This window comes from Hippocampus bargibanti, linkage group LG11 (genome assembly GCF_051943395.1).
Source record: "Hippocampus bargibanti isolate YZ-2025 linkage group LG11, ASM5194339v1, whole genome shotgun sequence".
NCBI classification, from domain to species: Eukaryota; Metazoa; Chordata; class Actinopteri; order Syngnathiformes; family Syngnathidae; genus Hippocampus; species Hippocampus bargibanti.
Window position 1 is genome coordinate 24,204,517 of NC_142744.1, and position 16,043 is coordinate 24,220,559.

Here is a 16,043-nt window from a genome sequence, read left to right on the forward strand (position 1 = left end):
AAAACAATTTATTGATATGGTGGGCCAAATCTGACCTTGGGCGTTGAGTTTGATGACTATGCGATCAATTTTCAGGCATAAACCAAAAAACACAAAAGTATTTTTAAATGAAATATGGGTAGTATCCTGGCCGTTTTTCAATATTTACATATAAAAATGCTTAAAACCAGTGTTTCGCATTTCGGCTCACAGAAGCACATTGCATGCGTTGTCCGTGGAAATCTTAATTCAAATACGCTACGCAAACATTTGCAGTAATTTCACGTGTTCTGTTGTGTTAATGTGGTGTCATGTTAAATATTGGGCGGCCCAGTGGTCAGTAGTCGAGGGGTTGGCGTGCTGATTTCACAGTGAAGAGGTCGTCAGTTCAATTCCCGCTGTGGCCTCCCTGTGTGGAGTTTGCATTTTCTCCCAGGCCCGCGTGGCTTTTTTCCGGGTCCTCTGGTTTCTACCCACATTCTAGAAAACTGCATGGCAGGCTGGTTCAACACTCTAAATAGCTCATGGTTCACGGTGTCCCCCACGTAAAGATTAGCAAATTAGAAAATGGTTGGATGGATGGAAAATTCAAGTCTAGAAACTAAACATGAAGCAAGCCCTTTTAAACTTTTCTTGGATCTTGCTTTAAAAAAAAAAGGTAAAAAAAAAAGGTACTGTACTGTGTCCTGACATCAGCCTCTATGTCATAGAAAGTCACAAATGCAGACATTTTTGATGCAGGCAAGTAAAGATTTTTTTATTTAAAAAGCAGAAGATGCGAAAAACATTCTTAGTAAATTTGTGATGCTGTTAGTTAAAATGCATTAAAAACATCACATTCTTGCTTTGTTTTTCTTAAGTGCTTTTTTCAAAACTTTTTTAGGCTTTGCAAGTTGCAAGTCCATAGCCTAGGCAAGCCCATTCGTTGGTCATCTCCATGAAGCCTGGACCACTGTTGAGTCCGCTCGCTGGGCAGAAGTGACCAAAAACAACAAGAACAAAAAACAATCATATGAGGATTAGAAGGGAAAGGAAAAAAAAGACATTTCTTGAAAAGGGGCAGCTGACCTGAAAGTAGATCATAGAGGTTGCAATAGTTGAGGCCGTCGTCAAGAAGGCTGGTGAAGCCGAGAGAGGTGGATTGACCCTGGGATGAAAAAAAAAATCATTGACTGGAATTTGAACATAATTTTAGCAGCGCTGTCCAAAGTTAATATATATATATATATATATATATATATATATATATATATATATAGAGAGAGAGAGAGAGAGAGAGAGAGACAAAGTGTGTTGAGTGATGACAATTTTAGACACTTTTTTTCAATTAACTTTGCAAACAATCCTATTTTTTTCTATTTAATGACTAACATACAGAAACAACATCCCTGAGTGAAGAGGCGCATTCAGCCAATCCATCGTGTACTCTTGTCAGATTGGGTGGACTTACAGTCACGCGGCAGCCAGTAGTCATCACTGTGGAGCTGAAGGTGAAAGTGATGTTTTCCGCTTTGAGGCCGTCCGCCGACGTGTGGTTGGCTGTAAGACCCAGAGGAGTGCCAACCACCAGCTGAAGGAACATATTGATGGATGAGAAAACCACTGAATGACTTTCTGATGAAAAAGACAACATTACCATGTAGTGACACTTGTCACAGCCAAACATGGGGTTGAAAGCTTGAATCTGCTGCACCAATTTGGTGCTGACCTCCGCACAAGTTGAAGGAAAGAGCCTAGAGAAGCAGAGGTTATCTCAGATTTGGTCTTTGGTAACAGGGCCGTATGTTTTTCTTTCATTTTACATTTTAAATCAGTGCTACAGGTCACAATGTACTTGTGATATATGTCAGAAGTCATAAAAATGCACAACTCTGTCATCATGTAACATATACTGTTGACAAAAATCAAATTCAGTCATTATTCTTTGCAATAATTACTGTTTGGGAAAACATTTTTACTTCGCATGATTATAGAGATGAATATTTTGCGCCAGTTCCTGATTCCGCCCTGGTTTTTATCTCTACTGAACAGTGTTTGACCATTGGTAACTCTGGTTTATTTGAGGAAAAGACAAAGTGAAATGAGAAGATTGGATTTGACAGATAACTGGCCAAATGTGTTGAATATGAAATCAATCATAATACATTTAATTTCAAGCGCCTTTCAAAACACCCAAGGACACTTTACAATAAAAACAATAAAACAAAGCACCCGACAAATGAAATATGCCGTTAGGCTTGAGAGTCCGTCTCAACTGAACCGAACTTCAAGCTTTGCTCTTAAGCGGGTTTGCCATGTGACTTACCAGAGAGTTCTGCAGAAGGCGTGGTAGGTAGGCCCGGGGAGAGGCACGGCGGACACAAACAGAAGGAGCCCGGAGAGGAGAGCGAGAGCCTTCATGGTGGCTGATGCGGGAGGTTGTTTTGGGACCAACAGCAACTGTTGGCCCTGTCCTTTTATACAAATGCGGCTATTGGTCCCTCTGTCCTGACTGGGTCATGCGCTCTGCTCCATGGCGGCCTGACAACCGATTTGAGCACATGTCACACTGTACCCGAGTCCTGAGACAATAGCAACTATTTTGCAGCACAAATGTTGGCGTATCCTCGTGATTAAAATGTGGGATGACAAATCCAGGTTGAAGTTCCAACAACAGTGAATCAACAATTTCAAGATTTGATTTAAAGGACAACCGACACCTCCGGACAAGTTGCATCCATAATTTGTAAAATCACTTTAAATGACTTCTACTGAGCACATTTTACAAAGATTCCATCGCGTATCGCTATATTTTAGCTTTTAAAACTGGCGCTGAATATTCATTAAGTCTTGTTTTCGAGGTAATGACGATGCCGGAGTGACGTCGCTGAAGGAACGCCCCTGACCGGGTACTTTGTTTCATCTGAAAACACTGTGTTGGTCGCGAAATTAGAAGGAAAACTACATAAATAATGCGATGGTGAATCGCTGTGTGGCAGCCAATTGCGGTAACACGCGTAAAGAAGGTGTAAGTTGACACAAATTCCCAGCGGACAAACCAGCCATTTCCAATGGACCAGAGCAGTATAGCGCGGGCCGAGGAGCTCCCCGGAGTGCGCAAATCCTCGCAGAATATAGTGTATAGAAATTCAAGTTGTGTGGTAGTGATGTTGGCTTGTTTTAGGAGGTCCCTGTAACAGGGAATATCCGACTTACGACCAGAGCGAATTACGACCACCCGCACTTGCGACCATGACCGCCACACCCTATATTTTACATTTTAATTCTACGCCTGGCACCGCAACGGCAATGCGTACGGCAATTTTGGCCAGCCAGCCAGCATCTCACTCTCGCACAGCAAACGACCGTTTGATGAAATCAGAGGGGGGAAGTGTCCACCGACGCCTGCTGCGACTCTATGTCCAATTCTCGTGGGCATAGAGTCCGATCCTTGAGCCACAGACACGTTCATAGATGGAGCAAAGGAACGCCAATCCCAAATCCCAGGGGGGAACCAGCCGCCCACTGGAGTCGTTGAATGCATCTCTCAGTTCATTAGTCTTACTTGGTTTGGTGTATTTTAGAGAATATATTGGCATAAGTGATCTGCCAGCAATACAAGTTGTGTGGTAGTGATGTTGGCTCGTTTTAGGAGGTCCCTGGTACGGGTAACATCCCACTTACGACCAGCACGACTAACGACCACTACTTGCAACCATTACCGCCAGACCATATTTTATGAATTTTAATTCTACGCCTGGCACCGCAACACGCAAGCAGCCCGGCAACACGTACGACAATTTTGTCCAGCCAGTCAGCAGCTCACTCTCGCAGGGGAGTGTCCACCGGCGTCGGAGCTCGGATGCGGCGGATCGCTGCAACGAGAATGAGGGGAGGGTCCCCCAACGCCGGCCGCGGCCCAGCAGCGCTTGGGCGAACTGGATCGCCGTGACGAGAACGCCGTGTCGGGCCACCTGCGCCTTTTTGAGACAGTTCGTTGTGCTTCGGGGCGAGGTGGCAGGACGGGCGCGTCGGCCCCACAGACAGCCGTGGGGTCGGGCCGCGTGTCGGCGTGGAGAGCGGGGTAAGGCCGTGGACAGGGCAACCATTAGAACACCGGTGACCCAGACCCACACCCACCCGCCGCCGTGGCGTCCGAATCATATCGTTTGCAAGTCATTTAGCACTGTCTATTCAACATTTTGAAAGGATTTGACTTACAACCATTTTGACGGAACGGAAGCCGGTTGTAAATCGGTTGTTACTTCTTTTAAGTATGGAAGGATATTCCGAAATGTAAGTGGTGCCACTCAGGAACAACTGTGAGACAATGTGCAAGGGATCAGGCAGAACGAAAGATATAAGTGGTAGAATAAAATACAAAAACAACTGCACAATTGGTGCAGAAAATTAGTGAACCATTTTGAAGCGATCAGTTGCTGTATTTGTAGTACAACAACTGTGCAATTATGCAGATGTGCTTGAGCACCTTAAAGTGTCTGGTACTGGAGACTGCGAACCTTATGAATTTGACAGCTGAGTGCGTTCAGGTGCAATCGTTTGTCTCGAGGGAGAAGAGGAGTGGATAGGTTACGGATCCATGTGCGGCTTCAGTGCTCGTGGTGCGTGTTAATGTTATCTCACCTGTAGTCTCACCTGTTTATCACGTCGCTCGAGGCTAAAAGCAGGACTCGAGTGACGGGGGGAAGGTGAGAAGGTTGGATCCGAAATACATGGCGAGACAGGTGTTGAGGAGCAAGAGTCTTGACTGAGACATGCGTGCAAAAAATAACAAACAGGGAGTGAAGACAACAAAATAATGGCAGACCTGACGGCAAGGTAATGGCGAGGGTAACTTCCAGAATACTCCGACGGAGACGGTAGTGTGCGATCGGCAAATATAGTCAGAAGAATTACAATCAATGAATGACAAACAGCTGTGTAAGGAGCTGGTTTCCACTGGCTTGAGGAGGGAAACGTGGAATACGGGGTGGATCCGCATGGTGGGTGGCAGCCGGAGCCTCACCGAGACCGGGCTGAGGATGGCCTCGATGGGGAAGGGACCCGTGAAGCGTGGGCCCAGTTTGGCTGAAGACCCTGCTAGCCGAAGGTCCCTCGTGGACAGCCAAACCTCCTGCCCGACCTGGTAGCTGGGTGCTTGTCGCCGATGACGGTCCGCCACCCGCTGGTTCCAGGACGCGGTGCGTGACAGGGCGTCCCTGGTCTCCTTCCAGACCCGGTGGGCCCGTCTGAGGTGCTGTTCGATAGACGGGACCACCACCTGGCCCTCCTGGGTGGGAAACAAAGGTGGCTGATAGCCACAGGCGGACATAAACGGGGACCGACCTGTGGCTGCGGGGACCAGGGAGTTGTGGGCGTACCCCACCCAGGGTAAGTGAAGGGCCCACGACGCCGGATTGTGGAGGCACACGCACCGGAGGGCCGCCTCCAGGTCCTGGTTCTTCCTCTCCGTCTGTCCGTTGGTCTGGGGGCGGTATCCAGACGACAGGCTCGCCGACGGCCCTCGGGACCGACAGAAACGCTTCCATACCTTCACGAACTGCGGTCCCCGATCCGACACGATGTTCGTCGGAATCCCGTGGAGACGGACGACGTGGTTAACCAGGAGTTCAGCCGTCTCGATGGCGGACGGCAACCTGGTTAATGGCACGAAGTGGGCCGACTTGGAGAATCGGTCCACTACGATGAGGACGACCGTCTTGCCACGGGAGGGGGGGAGGCCTGTCACGAAGTCGACGCAGATGTGGGACCAGGGTCTGGACGGTATCGGTAGGGGCTGGAGTCCTGCCGGGGGCTGGTGGGAGGCTTTCCCACGGGCGCAGGTCGGGCAGGCCTTCACGAAAAGGGTGATGTCCCTCTCACTCCCCCTCACTAACCTCACGTCCACCAAAATTCCCTTCAGGTGGACGCCTGACGCTGAGGGGGCATTCAACCGCCTCCGTCTAGCCTTCACCAATCCCCCTGTCCTGCGTCATCCCGACCCGGACCTCCCGTTTACGGTCGAGGTTGACGCAGGACAGGGGGATTGGTGAAGGCTAGACGGAGGCGGTTGAATGCCCCCTCAGCGTCAGGCGTCCACCTGAAGGGAATTTTGGTGGACGTGAGGTTAGTGAGGGGGAGTGCCTTCTGACTATATCCGCGAATGAAGCGGCGGTAGAAGTTTGCAAACCCCAGAAACCGCTGGAGCTGCTTACGTGTCTTCGGGATCGGCCATTCTACCACCGCTTTAGTTTTGGCGGGGTCGGCCCTGAGCTGTCCATGCTCCACGACGAACCCTAGAAAAGACAGAGAGCGGACATGGAACTCGCACTTCTCTGCCTTCACGTAGAACCGGTTTTGCAGGAGCCGCGCCAGGACCCGTCGGACGTGTTGCCGGTGCTCTTCTGCATAACGAGAAAAAATGAGAATGTCATCAAGGTAAACACAAACAAAAACATTGAGGAAGTCCCTGAGCACATCATTGATCAAATTCTGGAAGACGGCGGGCGCGTTCGTGAGTCCGAACGGCATCACCAGATACTCAAAATGTCCTAACGGTATTTTAAATGCGGTTTTCCATTCATCCCCCTCCCGGATGCGGACCAAATGGTACGCACTGCGGAGGTCTAATCTGGAAAAAATGGTAGCTGATTGAAGGGCCGTGAAGGCTGAGTCCATGAGGGGGAGGGGGTATTTGTTCCGGATGGTGATGTCGTTCAGACTCCGGTAGTCGACACACGGACGCAGGGTTCCGTCCTTCTTGTCAATAAAGAAGAACCCTGCGCCCAGCGGAGACCGTGACGGCCGGATGAGTCCCGCCGCGAGGGAGGAGTCTATGTAAGTGCTCAGGGCTTCCCGTTCAGGTTGTGAAATGTCAAAAAGTCTGGAGTCCGGTAATGGAGCCCCTGGCTGCAAGTCGATAGCACAGTCATACGGTCGGTGAGGCGGCAGGGATTGGGCGTTGTCTTTGCTGAACACCTCCCGCAGGTCGTGGTAGCAATGCGGCACACCCTTGAGGCAGATGGCCTCGGGCGGGCCACCGCGGGAGGGGTCTCGACCTGCCATAGCCGACCGCAAGCAGTTGGCGTCGCAGTAGGGGCTCCAGCCCTGAATGGTGGGCCCCTCCCAGGAGATGGACGGGTCGTGGGTATTGAGCCAGGGGAGACCCAATACCAACGGCGCATTCCGGGAGGGCATTACTAAAAATTGGCGGTGTTCGACGTGGTTCCCCGCTACCTGGAGTTTTAGCAGTGAGGTGGGTGACTCGGGCTAACAGTCTGCCGTCCAGGTCGACGATCTCCTTTGGGGGGTGGAGATCGAGCAGCTGGCAGCCCAACGAGTCCGCCAGCTCGGGGTCAATGATGCACCTGTCGGCCCCCGAGTCCACTAGGGCCCGCACGGTTTGGGAGCTGGACGGGCCGATTAATTCGCTGTCCAGCTCCAACCGCGTAATGGGGGTCCTGGATTTGACCTCCAGAGGTCGCTGTGGTCGCCGTTTCGACGGGGACTTGCGTGGACCTGAGGTCTTCGGCTGGGGGCCTTGGGTGCGCCGAGCCCCGAGGATAGTGCGGTCGTTCCCTCTCCCTATGATCATGGGTTCGGGGGATTCCTCCAGGCGCCGCACGCGCTCGCTGTCGGGTGTGGTAGACCTGGACCGGCTTCGGGGCTCGTCGAGCCGCCGGCCGCGCTGCTCCCTCTGTCGCTCCCGAAGACGGTGATCCAGGCCGATGACTATGGCGACCAAGTCGTCGAAGGTGGTGCCAGCGTCGCGGGTAGACAACTCGTCCTTGAGATCGGCGTTCAATCCGCGACGAAACACCCCCCTCAATGCTCGGTCGCCGATCCAAAATACACGGCGAGACAGATACTCGTGAACAAAAAGTCTTTACTGAGGCACGCATGCAAAAATAACAGCAGGGAGAGGGAAGTGAGAGATCGGTGACGGCAGACCTGACGGCATGGAAGTAGCAATGGTGGCTTTCAGAATACTCAGACGGAGACTGTATTGCGCGATCGGTAGTTATAGTCAGAAGGCACAATCAAGGGAATGACAAACAGCTGTGGGAACCCAGGTGCGTGATGATGGGAGGGGCCGTTTCCAGGGAGCAGCGGAGGAGGTGACAGGAGGGGCGGGGCGCGCCCAGGACGGCGACGAGGTGTGACACCAGTGCCCAAGATTGCCAACATAAAGGAGCTCAACAGCCAGTGGCGCTGACGTCTCACCTGATGAAGACGCTGGAGAGACTCGTCCTCGCCCACCTGCGACCGCTGCCAAGCCCGCTACAGTTTGCCTACCAGCCCAGCATCAGTGCGGAGGACGCCATCATCTACCTCCTCCACTCGGAGTTGCTGCACCTGAAGAATGCTAGGAGCACAGTGAGGATCACGTTCTTCGACTTCTCCAGCGCCTTCAACACCATCCAGCCAAATCTACTGGGGGACAAGTTGAGGAATGCTGAAGTTGACCACCACCTCACATTTTGGATTACGGACTACCTCACAAACAGGCCACAGTACGTGAGGGTAAAGAACTGTGAGTCGGACAGGCTTCTCTGCAGCACCGAAGCGCCGCACCGGACAGTCCTGGCTCCATTCCTGTTCACCCTCTACACCAGGGGTGGGCAAACTTTTTGACTCGCGGGCCGCATTGGGTTCTAAAATTTGACAGAGGGGCCGGGCCAGGAGCATTTGGAGGGAGTGTTTGGGCCGGAAATACTCCGAACAAGTTATGTCCATAATTTATAAAATCACTTCAAATGACTTCGACTGAGCGTATTTTACAAAGATTCCACAGCATATAGCTATAGTTTACGTTTTAAGACTTGCGCTGAATATATGAAGTCTTGTTTTCGAGTTGATGACGATCCCCATGTGACGTCACGTTTGGACCGCCCTGACCGAGAAAGCGACATACAATGCATTTTGGGTACTTTGTTTAGTCTGAAAACTTCGTGTTAATCTGTATTGATGGCGAAATTAGAAGGAAAACACATAAATAACGCCATGGTGAATCGTTGTGTGTTGCACCAAGACAACTATTTGATATTCGCTGACACAAATTCCCAGCTGACAAATCAGCCCATTTCCAACGGAGCTTGGGCGCAATCTTCTGCTTTTTCAGGGTGCTACATTGCTGTCATTGACGGCTCGAATTGATATGGGAGGACTCCTAGAATCAATTGCAAACATTTATGCTTTCCTCTTCAGAAGAACAAGAACAAGAAAACATCTTCTCCGAATCTGAAGCCATTGTTTTGATTCTCGAGCAACCTTCTGAAACTGGCCATTTCCGGATTCATTTTGAAGTCATTTTTATTGGTGTTTTTCATTTAACTAAAAATATCAGCCTGCCTGATTTGGGTATTTTAGATGCTATAAAACGTTTTTCTGATGTCAGTGGGAAACAAAAACAAAAAATGGTGCCGGTTGTCCTTTAAATGTAGTATGTACAAACCTCATAGCACAGTAAAAACACTACAACCCAATTTATTAACTGTCTTTCAAATGTGAAAAATATCCCTGATCAGTTAATAAATTTGTCTCAAGGAATATGCAAGATATGGCATTTACAAACTATTTCGCAGATACTTGGAGGAGGAAATGGAAATAGATTAAAATAACATATGCACTGTGATTTATCAAGATTGCGTCTGTTTTTAAGTTTCCATCGAAGGGGCAAAGAAATCAACATTTATTGAAAAATGGAATCACTTTCAACATTCAAAACATATTATTACACAACGAAATATTCAAGCTCAATAATACCTACTTGTGTTAAATTCCGCCAAATCATAGATGGTTTGTCCTGACCGCGCGCTCAACAAACTCCTCACTGACGCTCTCGCCTTCACGCGCTAACAAAACACGTGTACCGTCGCCGAGCACACAAACATAGACTACCTGCAGTTGAAATTTGCATACTCGGCTCGGCAGCCAATCAGAAGCCTGCTTCTTTCTTCCGGACTTTCGCAAGCGTTACAAAGTCGTGCAATTGCATGTCATTTTCCAAAATAGATGCACAAAACCTCAAACTAGAAGAAAGATTCAAAAGAAGCTAACAACATATGTGACGCTACAAAACGTAAATTTACATTAAACCGTGACTGTAAAGTGTACGTGAGACTTATGAAAGGGGCTTAGTGGCTCGTAGGAATCAATGCAAACGTTGCATTGTGCACCACAATGACAATCGACTACTGTAGCAAAATTTACAGCCATGCACATTTGCCGTAAATTAAGCAAGGTAGCATTTGTAGTTGGTGCATTCTTGATTTAAAAAAAACTTTATACTTTGTGACAATGTTTCTTAATGGGATTGGTCTCATTTTGCTTCAAGTTGGGAAAAATGGGGCAGGCAACTTTTTAGTTATCTGCCCTGTTGTTCTCTAGCTTTTTGTCATGAGTTTTAGACACTGTTTGTACTATAATTTGGGCAAGTTCGGCGGGCCGGATTGAAAAGCCTAACGGGCCGTATGTGGCCCGCGGGCCGTAGTTTGCCCATGCCTGCTCTACACCTTGGACTTCAACTACAACACCCCAACCTGCCACCTTCAGAAGTTCTCTGACGACTCAGCTATTGTCGGCCTCATTACAGAGGGAGACGATCGGGGTACAGGGTACCGACAAAGGACTTTGTGGACAGGTGCCAGCATTATCACCTCCAGATCAACACAGGGAAAACCAAAGAGCTGGTGGTGGACTTCTGCAGGAAACAATGCTCACCTGCACCATTGAACATCCAGGGTTCAGACATTGAGAGGGTGACCTCCTACAAGTACCTGGGTGTTACTCTCAACAATAAACTGGACTGGTCTACAAACACGGATGACCTCATCAAAAAGGGACAGAGTCGCCTCTTCCTACTCAGGAAACTGAGGTCTTTTGGAGTTCAGGGGTCACTCCTAAAGACTTTCTATGACTCTGTGGTGGCTTCAGCCAACCACTATGGAATTGTCTGCTGGTCAGGAAACATCACCACCCGGGACAGAAAAAGACTGGAATGCCTGGTCAAGAGGGCCAGTTCAGTCCTGGGCTGCTTGCTGGACTTTCTGGCGGAGGTAAAAGCTATGATGGACAGCCCTTCCCACCCCGACAGCACTGGGTAGCTCCTTCAGCCAGAGACTATTACACCCGCGCTGCAAGAAGGAGAGGTACCGCCGCTCGTTCCTTAAGTGCTGTAGCTTTTTTTTAACCTTTTCTGTTCTCCGTACTGGCCTCTTGTGGACTAATATTTTTGCTTTCTATCATCAGTTTATGAATCAGAATCATCTTTATTGCCAAGTATGTAGAACACACAAGGAATGTGTTTCCGGTCGACACAATATTTTAACCATTTTGCAGTCACAAATTTGTTGAATAATTTTTCATTGGAAAGCATACTTACAGTGGCGCCTTCATTCTCCCCCTGATACAACATCTATATCCATCCATTCCAGTCTGCTCCTTAAACTGAGCCTAAAAAAACATCAAGAACATAGAAAAAAACAAAGGTTAAAACTTAGTGAGTCATCATCAATATATTTTATGATTTAGAGCAGAGTCATGGAGGGCAACAAAAAATACAAATAAACACGTACATAAACTAATAGATATTGTGATGTCACGAGAGGCTGGGTTCTGGAGGGCAAATACATCCCCCTAAGATGGCTTCACCCAGAGTGTTGGCCCCATTTGGTGGAAGGCAGCAATTCAAACCCCACACCTGTGGCTGATCACGGCTTGATTGGCAGGCAAGGCTTTTAAGGCGGAGAGCCTCTGAGTGTGGGGGCGGGGAAGATAAGCTCGATTGCTGTGGTGAAACTGATTGCTGCATGGAATTCATCGCCAGTTGGGACCAGACGACAGAACACTGGATTTGGACCCTTGCTAAAGGTGGCTAGGCTACCTGAGAAGGACATCAAGAGGGGTGAGGCCTAGAAACCCATGGAAAAGAACTCTGTCTTCAGTTTCACCTCAGAAGAGACTTTATTATGACTTAAGTATTGGAAGAGACACTATTCTTGCCTTTGTTACTTGTGAATTCCCCCTGAAACCTTTTATTAAAACCTTTGTATTCAAACCTGTCGCCCATTGCGCTCCTTGTCCTGTCCCGCTGAGAGCTGGCCTTTCATGCCATCACTATATAAATATTGTGATATCAGTAGCCAAAATGGAACTGTAAGGTTTCCAGGGGGAATTCACAAGCAACAAAGGTTTGAATAGTGTCTCTTCCAATACTTATCAAAATAAAGTCTCTTCTGGTACTCAAATCCAAATAAAGTCTCTTCTGATACTTAAATCCAAATAAAGTCTCTTCTGAGGTAAAACTGAAGACGGAGTTCTTTACAAGAGTCTCTAGGCCTCACCCCTCTTGACGTCCTCCTCATGTAGCCTAGCCACCTTAGCTAGGTTCGAATCCAGTGTCCAGTCGTGTGGTCCCAACTGGCAATGACTTCCACGCAGCAATCAACTTCTCCACAGAGCACAGCAAAAATTCCACCAGGTGGGGCCAAGACTCTCTCTGGGTGGAGCCATCTTAGGGGGATGTATTTGCCCTCCAGGACACAGCCTCTCGTGACATCACTATATATATATATATATATATATATATATATATATATATATATATATATATATATATATATATATATATATATATATATATATATATATATATATATATATATATATATATATAGTCTTGCTATTATCATTTGCTATCTATTTGCTATATGGCTGGCTATCTAGCTAGGTATCTTTGTACTAAATTCATCCTGTCTACTTGATAACTAATGTTAAGCAGATTCCTTACTTACAGACAGTGTATTGTCGGTGTTTGAACACCGACAATACACTGTCTGTAAGTAAGGAATCTGCTTAACATTAGCTAGGTATCTGTTGGCTAACAATTGGCTGGCTGACTAGCTAGCTTTCTATCTGTTTGAGTTACTTCCAGGTTGAGTGAACGCTGGCGTGTGTGGCTGCCGCTGCTCACCCACAGAAAAACTGATCCTGTGACTGTAAAGTGACCTTGAGAGTTTTGAAAGGCGCTTATAAATGAAATGTATGACATGATGATGACTTGCCTGGTGGTGTTCACTGAGCAGCGAGTGAACAGAGCCATCTCCTGACTCCATTCTTTGTCTCAGAGACCAGCGCGCTCATCACAGGAACACACATTGCCAACTAGCATGTAGAAGGAAGAAACATGATACACACATAAAAAGATGCTGAATGAAGTATGGCGTACGTCCGAAAAAAAATACATCTCATCAAACATGAAACACAACTTAGACAATAAGTAGGTACGCTACAGTTCGCTATATTCCACCGCGATTGTTTCTGTCCAGTGAAGCGAGCGCACTCTGTACTCTCAGTCGTATATCATTGCATTTTGGTGAAGTACGTGATGGTTTTTGGTGGGATTTTCCAAGCTATGCAGTTTATGAGGACGTATGACACACGTTTCCCTCCATGCTGGGTCTTGAAATTTCCCAAAACGACAACGAGAAAAATAATGGATTGATGTTGACGGTCTTTTTGCTAACGCTACAGTTTATAAAGGTGAGTAAGTTGTATTTTTATAACTCACAGAAGTGGTAGAATATATATATATATTTTTTCTCCATAACTGCCAGGTTTCAAGCAATAAACAAGCATTAGCATGTATATTTCTCGAGTTCGCAATGTTCTTTCCTCGTATTCAGTGACTGCAATTTTGGATTTCTGACGAAAATCTCCCTGTATTCGATCGTTGATATTTGCTCATTTACATTTTGAATCTTTTCTGTTCTTCTTTCGAATTTCAAAAGCGTTCCAATGGTATCTTACTCGTTAAGATCTGCCAAAAATTAACAAAATTATGATTGATGAAAAGGTTTCTTCAGCCGTCATCTGTACTTTTTTTGAAGGTGTCGGACGTTTCGCTTATTATCCAAGATGCTTCAAAATTATGAAAGTTTAAACTGTAATAAAGAAGTCGGTCACAGATTTTCATAGTTTTAACTGTGTCATTAGAGGCAGAAAATCCCCTCATATTTCGAAAATTAAAAATGCCATTATTTCCTTATTATTTGTCATAGAACAATAATCTATACATCATTTGAAAGCTATTTAAATGCACTTTAATGTGGCATGTAATTGTGGATTGATAATTGAATTGTGATTGAAAAATGTTGTCACATCCCTACAATAAGCACTCATATTTCATGCACAGCAAATATACTATGAAACGCTGATATTTTTTTACTTCTTTCGTGAAAACACCACAACAATTGCACATTTCGAAGTTGTTGAAATAGCCGTCATGACGTAGCAATTGCATTTAAATACAATGAGTTCTTAGTTACCGTCAATCGTTGGCGTCGCTAGATGACGGAGAAGGGCAGGAACTCAACAGGAAATCAATGCTTGTTCATTTGCAGTTTGGGTCATCGTCTAACTCGTATGTGAAGTTGAGTCCATCAAAGTAGACCAACGTGGATATTTCCACAGACTCGTCGTGTGTGGAATTAATGTCGGCAATAGATGTAGAATTCACGTTGCGACCTGGGAAGGTTTCGTTCGAGAGGACTTCTGCAAAAAAAATTGAAATCTCCACGCAGCCGAAAAACACCATATTTTGTTTACCTTCGTTACTCTGGTCAGGATCGATTCGACAACTTCCGGGCAGTTTACGCCGCCGCACCCCCCTGCTCGTTCTCACTCCCGCCCCTTTTTAAATCGTACTTGGGAAATTAGCGCCCCCTACTGTGTTGGGGTGTGTGGTAGTGATGGGAATTCAGGCTCTTTTCAGAGAGCCCCGTTTATTTGGCACGGCTCACTAAAGCGTTTTTTTGTTGCTTAAATTAACTAACTCCCCAAAAAAATTATGTGAAAAACGAATTAATCATGTAAAAAATGGTGCTTCTTTACACCAAAAACTAATGAAAGGCATGATATTTTGGTTATTTATAGCATGAATGGTATAATTTTACACTATATTATGATATATTAATTATATATAATTACACTATATCAAATATTGTATGGCTTGATTTATGTGTGCACATAGACCATCCACTAACTTTGACTTTCCCTGTGGTTCCTCTGGTCTGATGATCAGCTGTCACTCATTTGCTTTTCATACCAATAATGCTATCATACCAACCAGTAAAAAATATCATCATTGAATAATAATAACAGCATAATGTGAGAACATTTGTCCTCCTGTCTCCCCTAAAGTCCCCCCGACGACGAAACTTGACCAAAACAAACATGCGCGTCGAAATTATGAAGATGGATGACACTGATTCGCTGTGGCGAGCCCTTGGGGGGGAAAGCCGAAAGCAAAAGAAGAATAAATGCACTGTACCGTATTTTAGCACAAAAGACGACGAATAATAACAATCACCGATCCCGAAAAGGCCGCTGGACTGCTCCCGGCTTCCTTACACAAAGAAGTGACGATTCCTCGCGCGACGTTGATTGACAACTGACTTCTTTTGTTTAAATGTAGATCTACTTTTGGTTATTCAGCAGTCCTTAGTCTCTATTTCTTTTTCAATAGAGACTGTGCTTCCCCAAACCTTTGGTGTGAGCACTTTATGTTTGAAGTGATCCCGTGGATTGCTGTTTGAGTTTTCTATATTTCATTCTTATTTAAAAAAGAAATTTTATTTTCTTTTATATTTTACTTTTCACTTCTTCTATTTTCCTTGTCTATTTCTTACTGTTGTCATCCCTATGTCCCTTTCCCTTCTCTCCCTAAATGCCAGAAGGGTTTAAGGAACACCTTGAAACGCAAAGCTGTATTTTTGTTTCTCAGAAAATTGAAGTGTGATTTCTTGTTTTTGCAAGAAGCTCATAGGACAACAAATGATGTCAGTCTCAGGAAAAGTCAATGGGGAAGAGACTTATGGGGAGCGCACAGGTTGGAAAAAGCAGCCGGTGTCACAGTTCTAAAAGAAAATTTCTCTGGGGAAATTATTGGTCATGACAGTGACCCGGAAGGGTCACTATATCATACTTATGTTGGCAATCTCTGATAAAAATGTTATCATGATTAATATATATGGGTACAATTCACGCCCTAAAATTATATTATTGTTAGAAGAAATTGATCAAAA

General features: G+C 46.3%; 1 protein-coding gene across 9 annotated transcripts; it reads right to left on the bottom strand.

Annotated features, from left to right (window-relative positions):
- Positions 1–708: 708 nt before the first annotated feature.
- LOC148891993 (uncharacterized) lies at positions 709–14,603 on the bottom strand. 9 transcript variants are annotated; one of them, XM_089008141.1, is made up of 14 exons: positions 14,286–14,572; positions 13,023–13,122; positions 11,342–11,412; positions 8,182–8,323; positions 6,174–6,362; positions 5,510–5,812; positions 5,394–5,443; positions 4,985–5,248; positions 3,754–4,726; positions 2,285–2,499; positions 1,616–1,712; positions 1,430–1,549; positions 1,048–1,126; positions 709–947 (listed from the first exon to the last, which is right to left on the bottom strand). In XM_089008141.1, exons 10-14 carry the CDS (start codon positions 2,377–2,379, stop codon positions 859–861), a joined length of 480 nt encoding a protein of 159 aa, XP_088864267.1. In that variant the 5' UTR covers positions 2,380–2,499; positions 3,754–4,726; positions 4,985–5,248; positions 5,394–5,443; positions 5,510–5,812; positions 6,174–6,362; positions 8,182–8,323; positions 11,342–11,412; positions 13,023–13,122; positions 14,286–14,572; the 3' UTR covers positions 709–858. The 9 variants fall into 9 exon arrangements, with proteins under 9 accessions (XP_088864267.1, XP_088864264.1, XP_088864262.1 ...); XM_089008138.1 differs by having other exon boundaries at positions 5,340–5,443; XM_089008136.1 differs by having other exon boundaries at positions 5,305–5,443.
- Between the last annotated feature and the right edge of the window lie 1,440 nt (positions 14,604–16,043).

Coding starts and splice junctions, on each gene's coding strand:
- LOC148891993 (XM_089008132.1), bottom strand. CDS start 5,507: ATGGAAGCGTTTCTGTCGGTCCCGAGGGCCGTCGGCGAGCCTGTCGTC. Junction 5,249..5,344: donor GGGCCCTTCACTTACCCTGG/GTGGGGTACGCC, acceptor TTTCCCACCCAG/GAGGGCCAGGTGGTGGTCCC. Junction 2,500..4,614: donor TCGAGCGACGTGATAAACAG/GTGAGACTACAG, acceptor ATCGGTTGTCAG/GCCGCCATGGAGCAGAGCGC.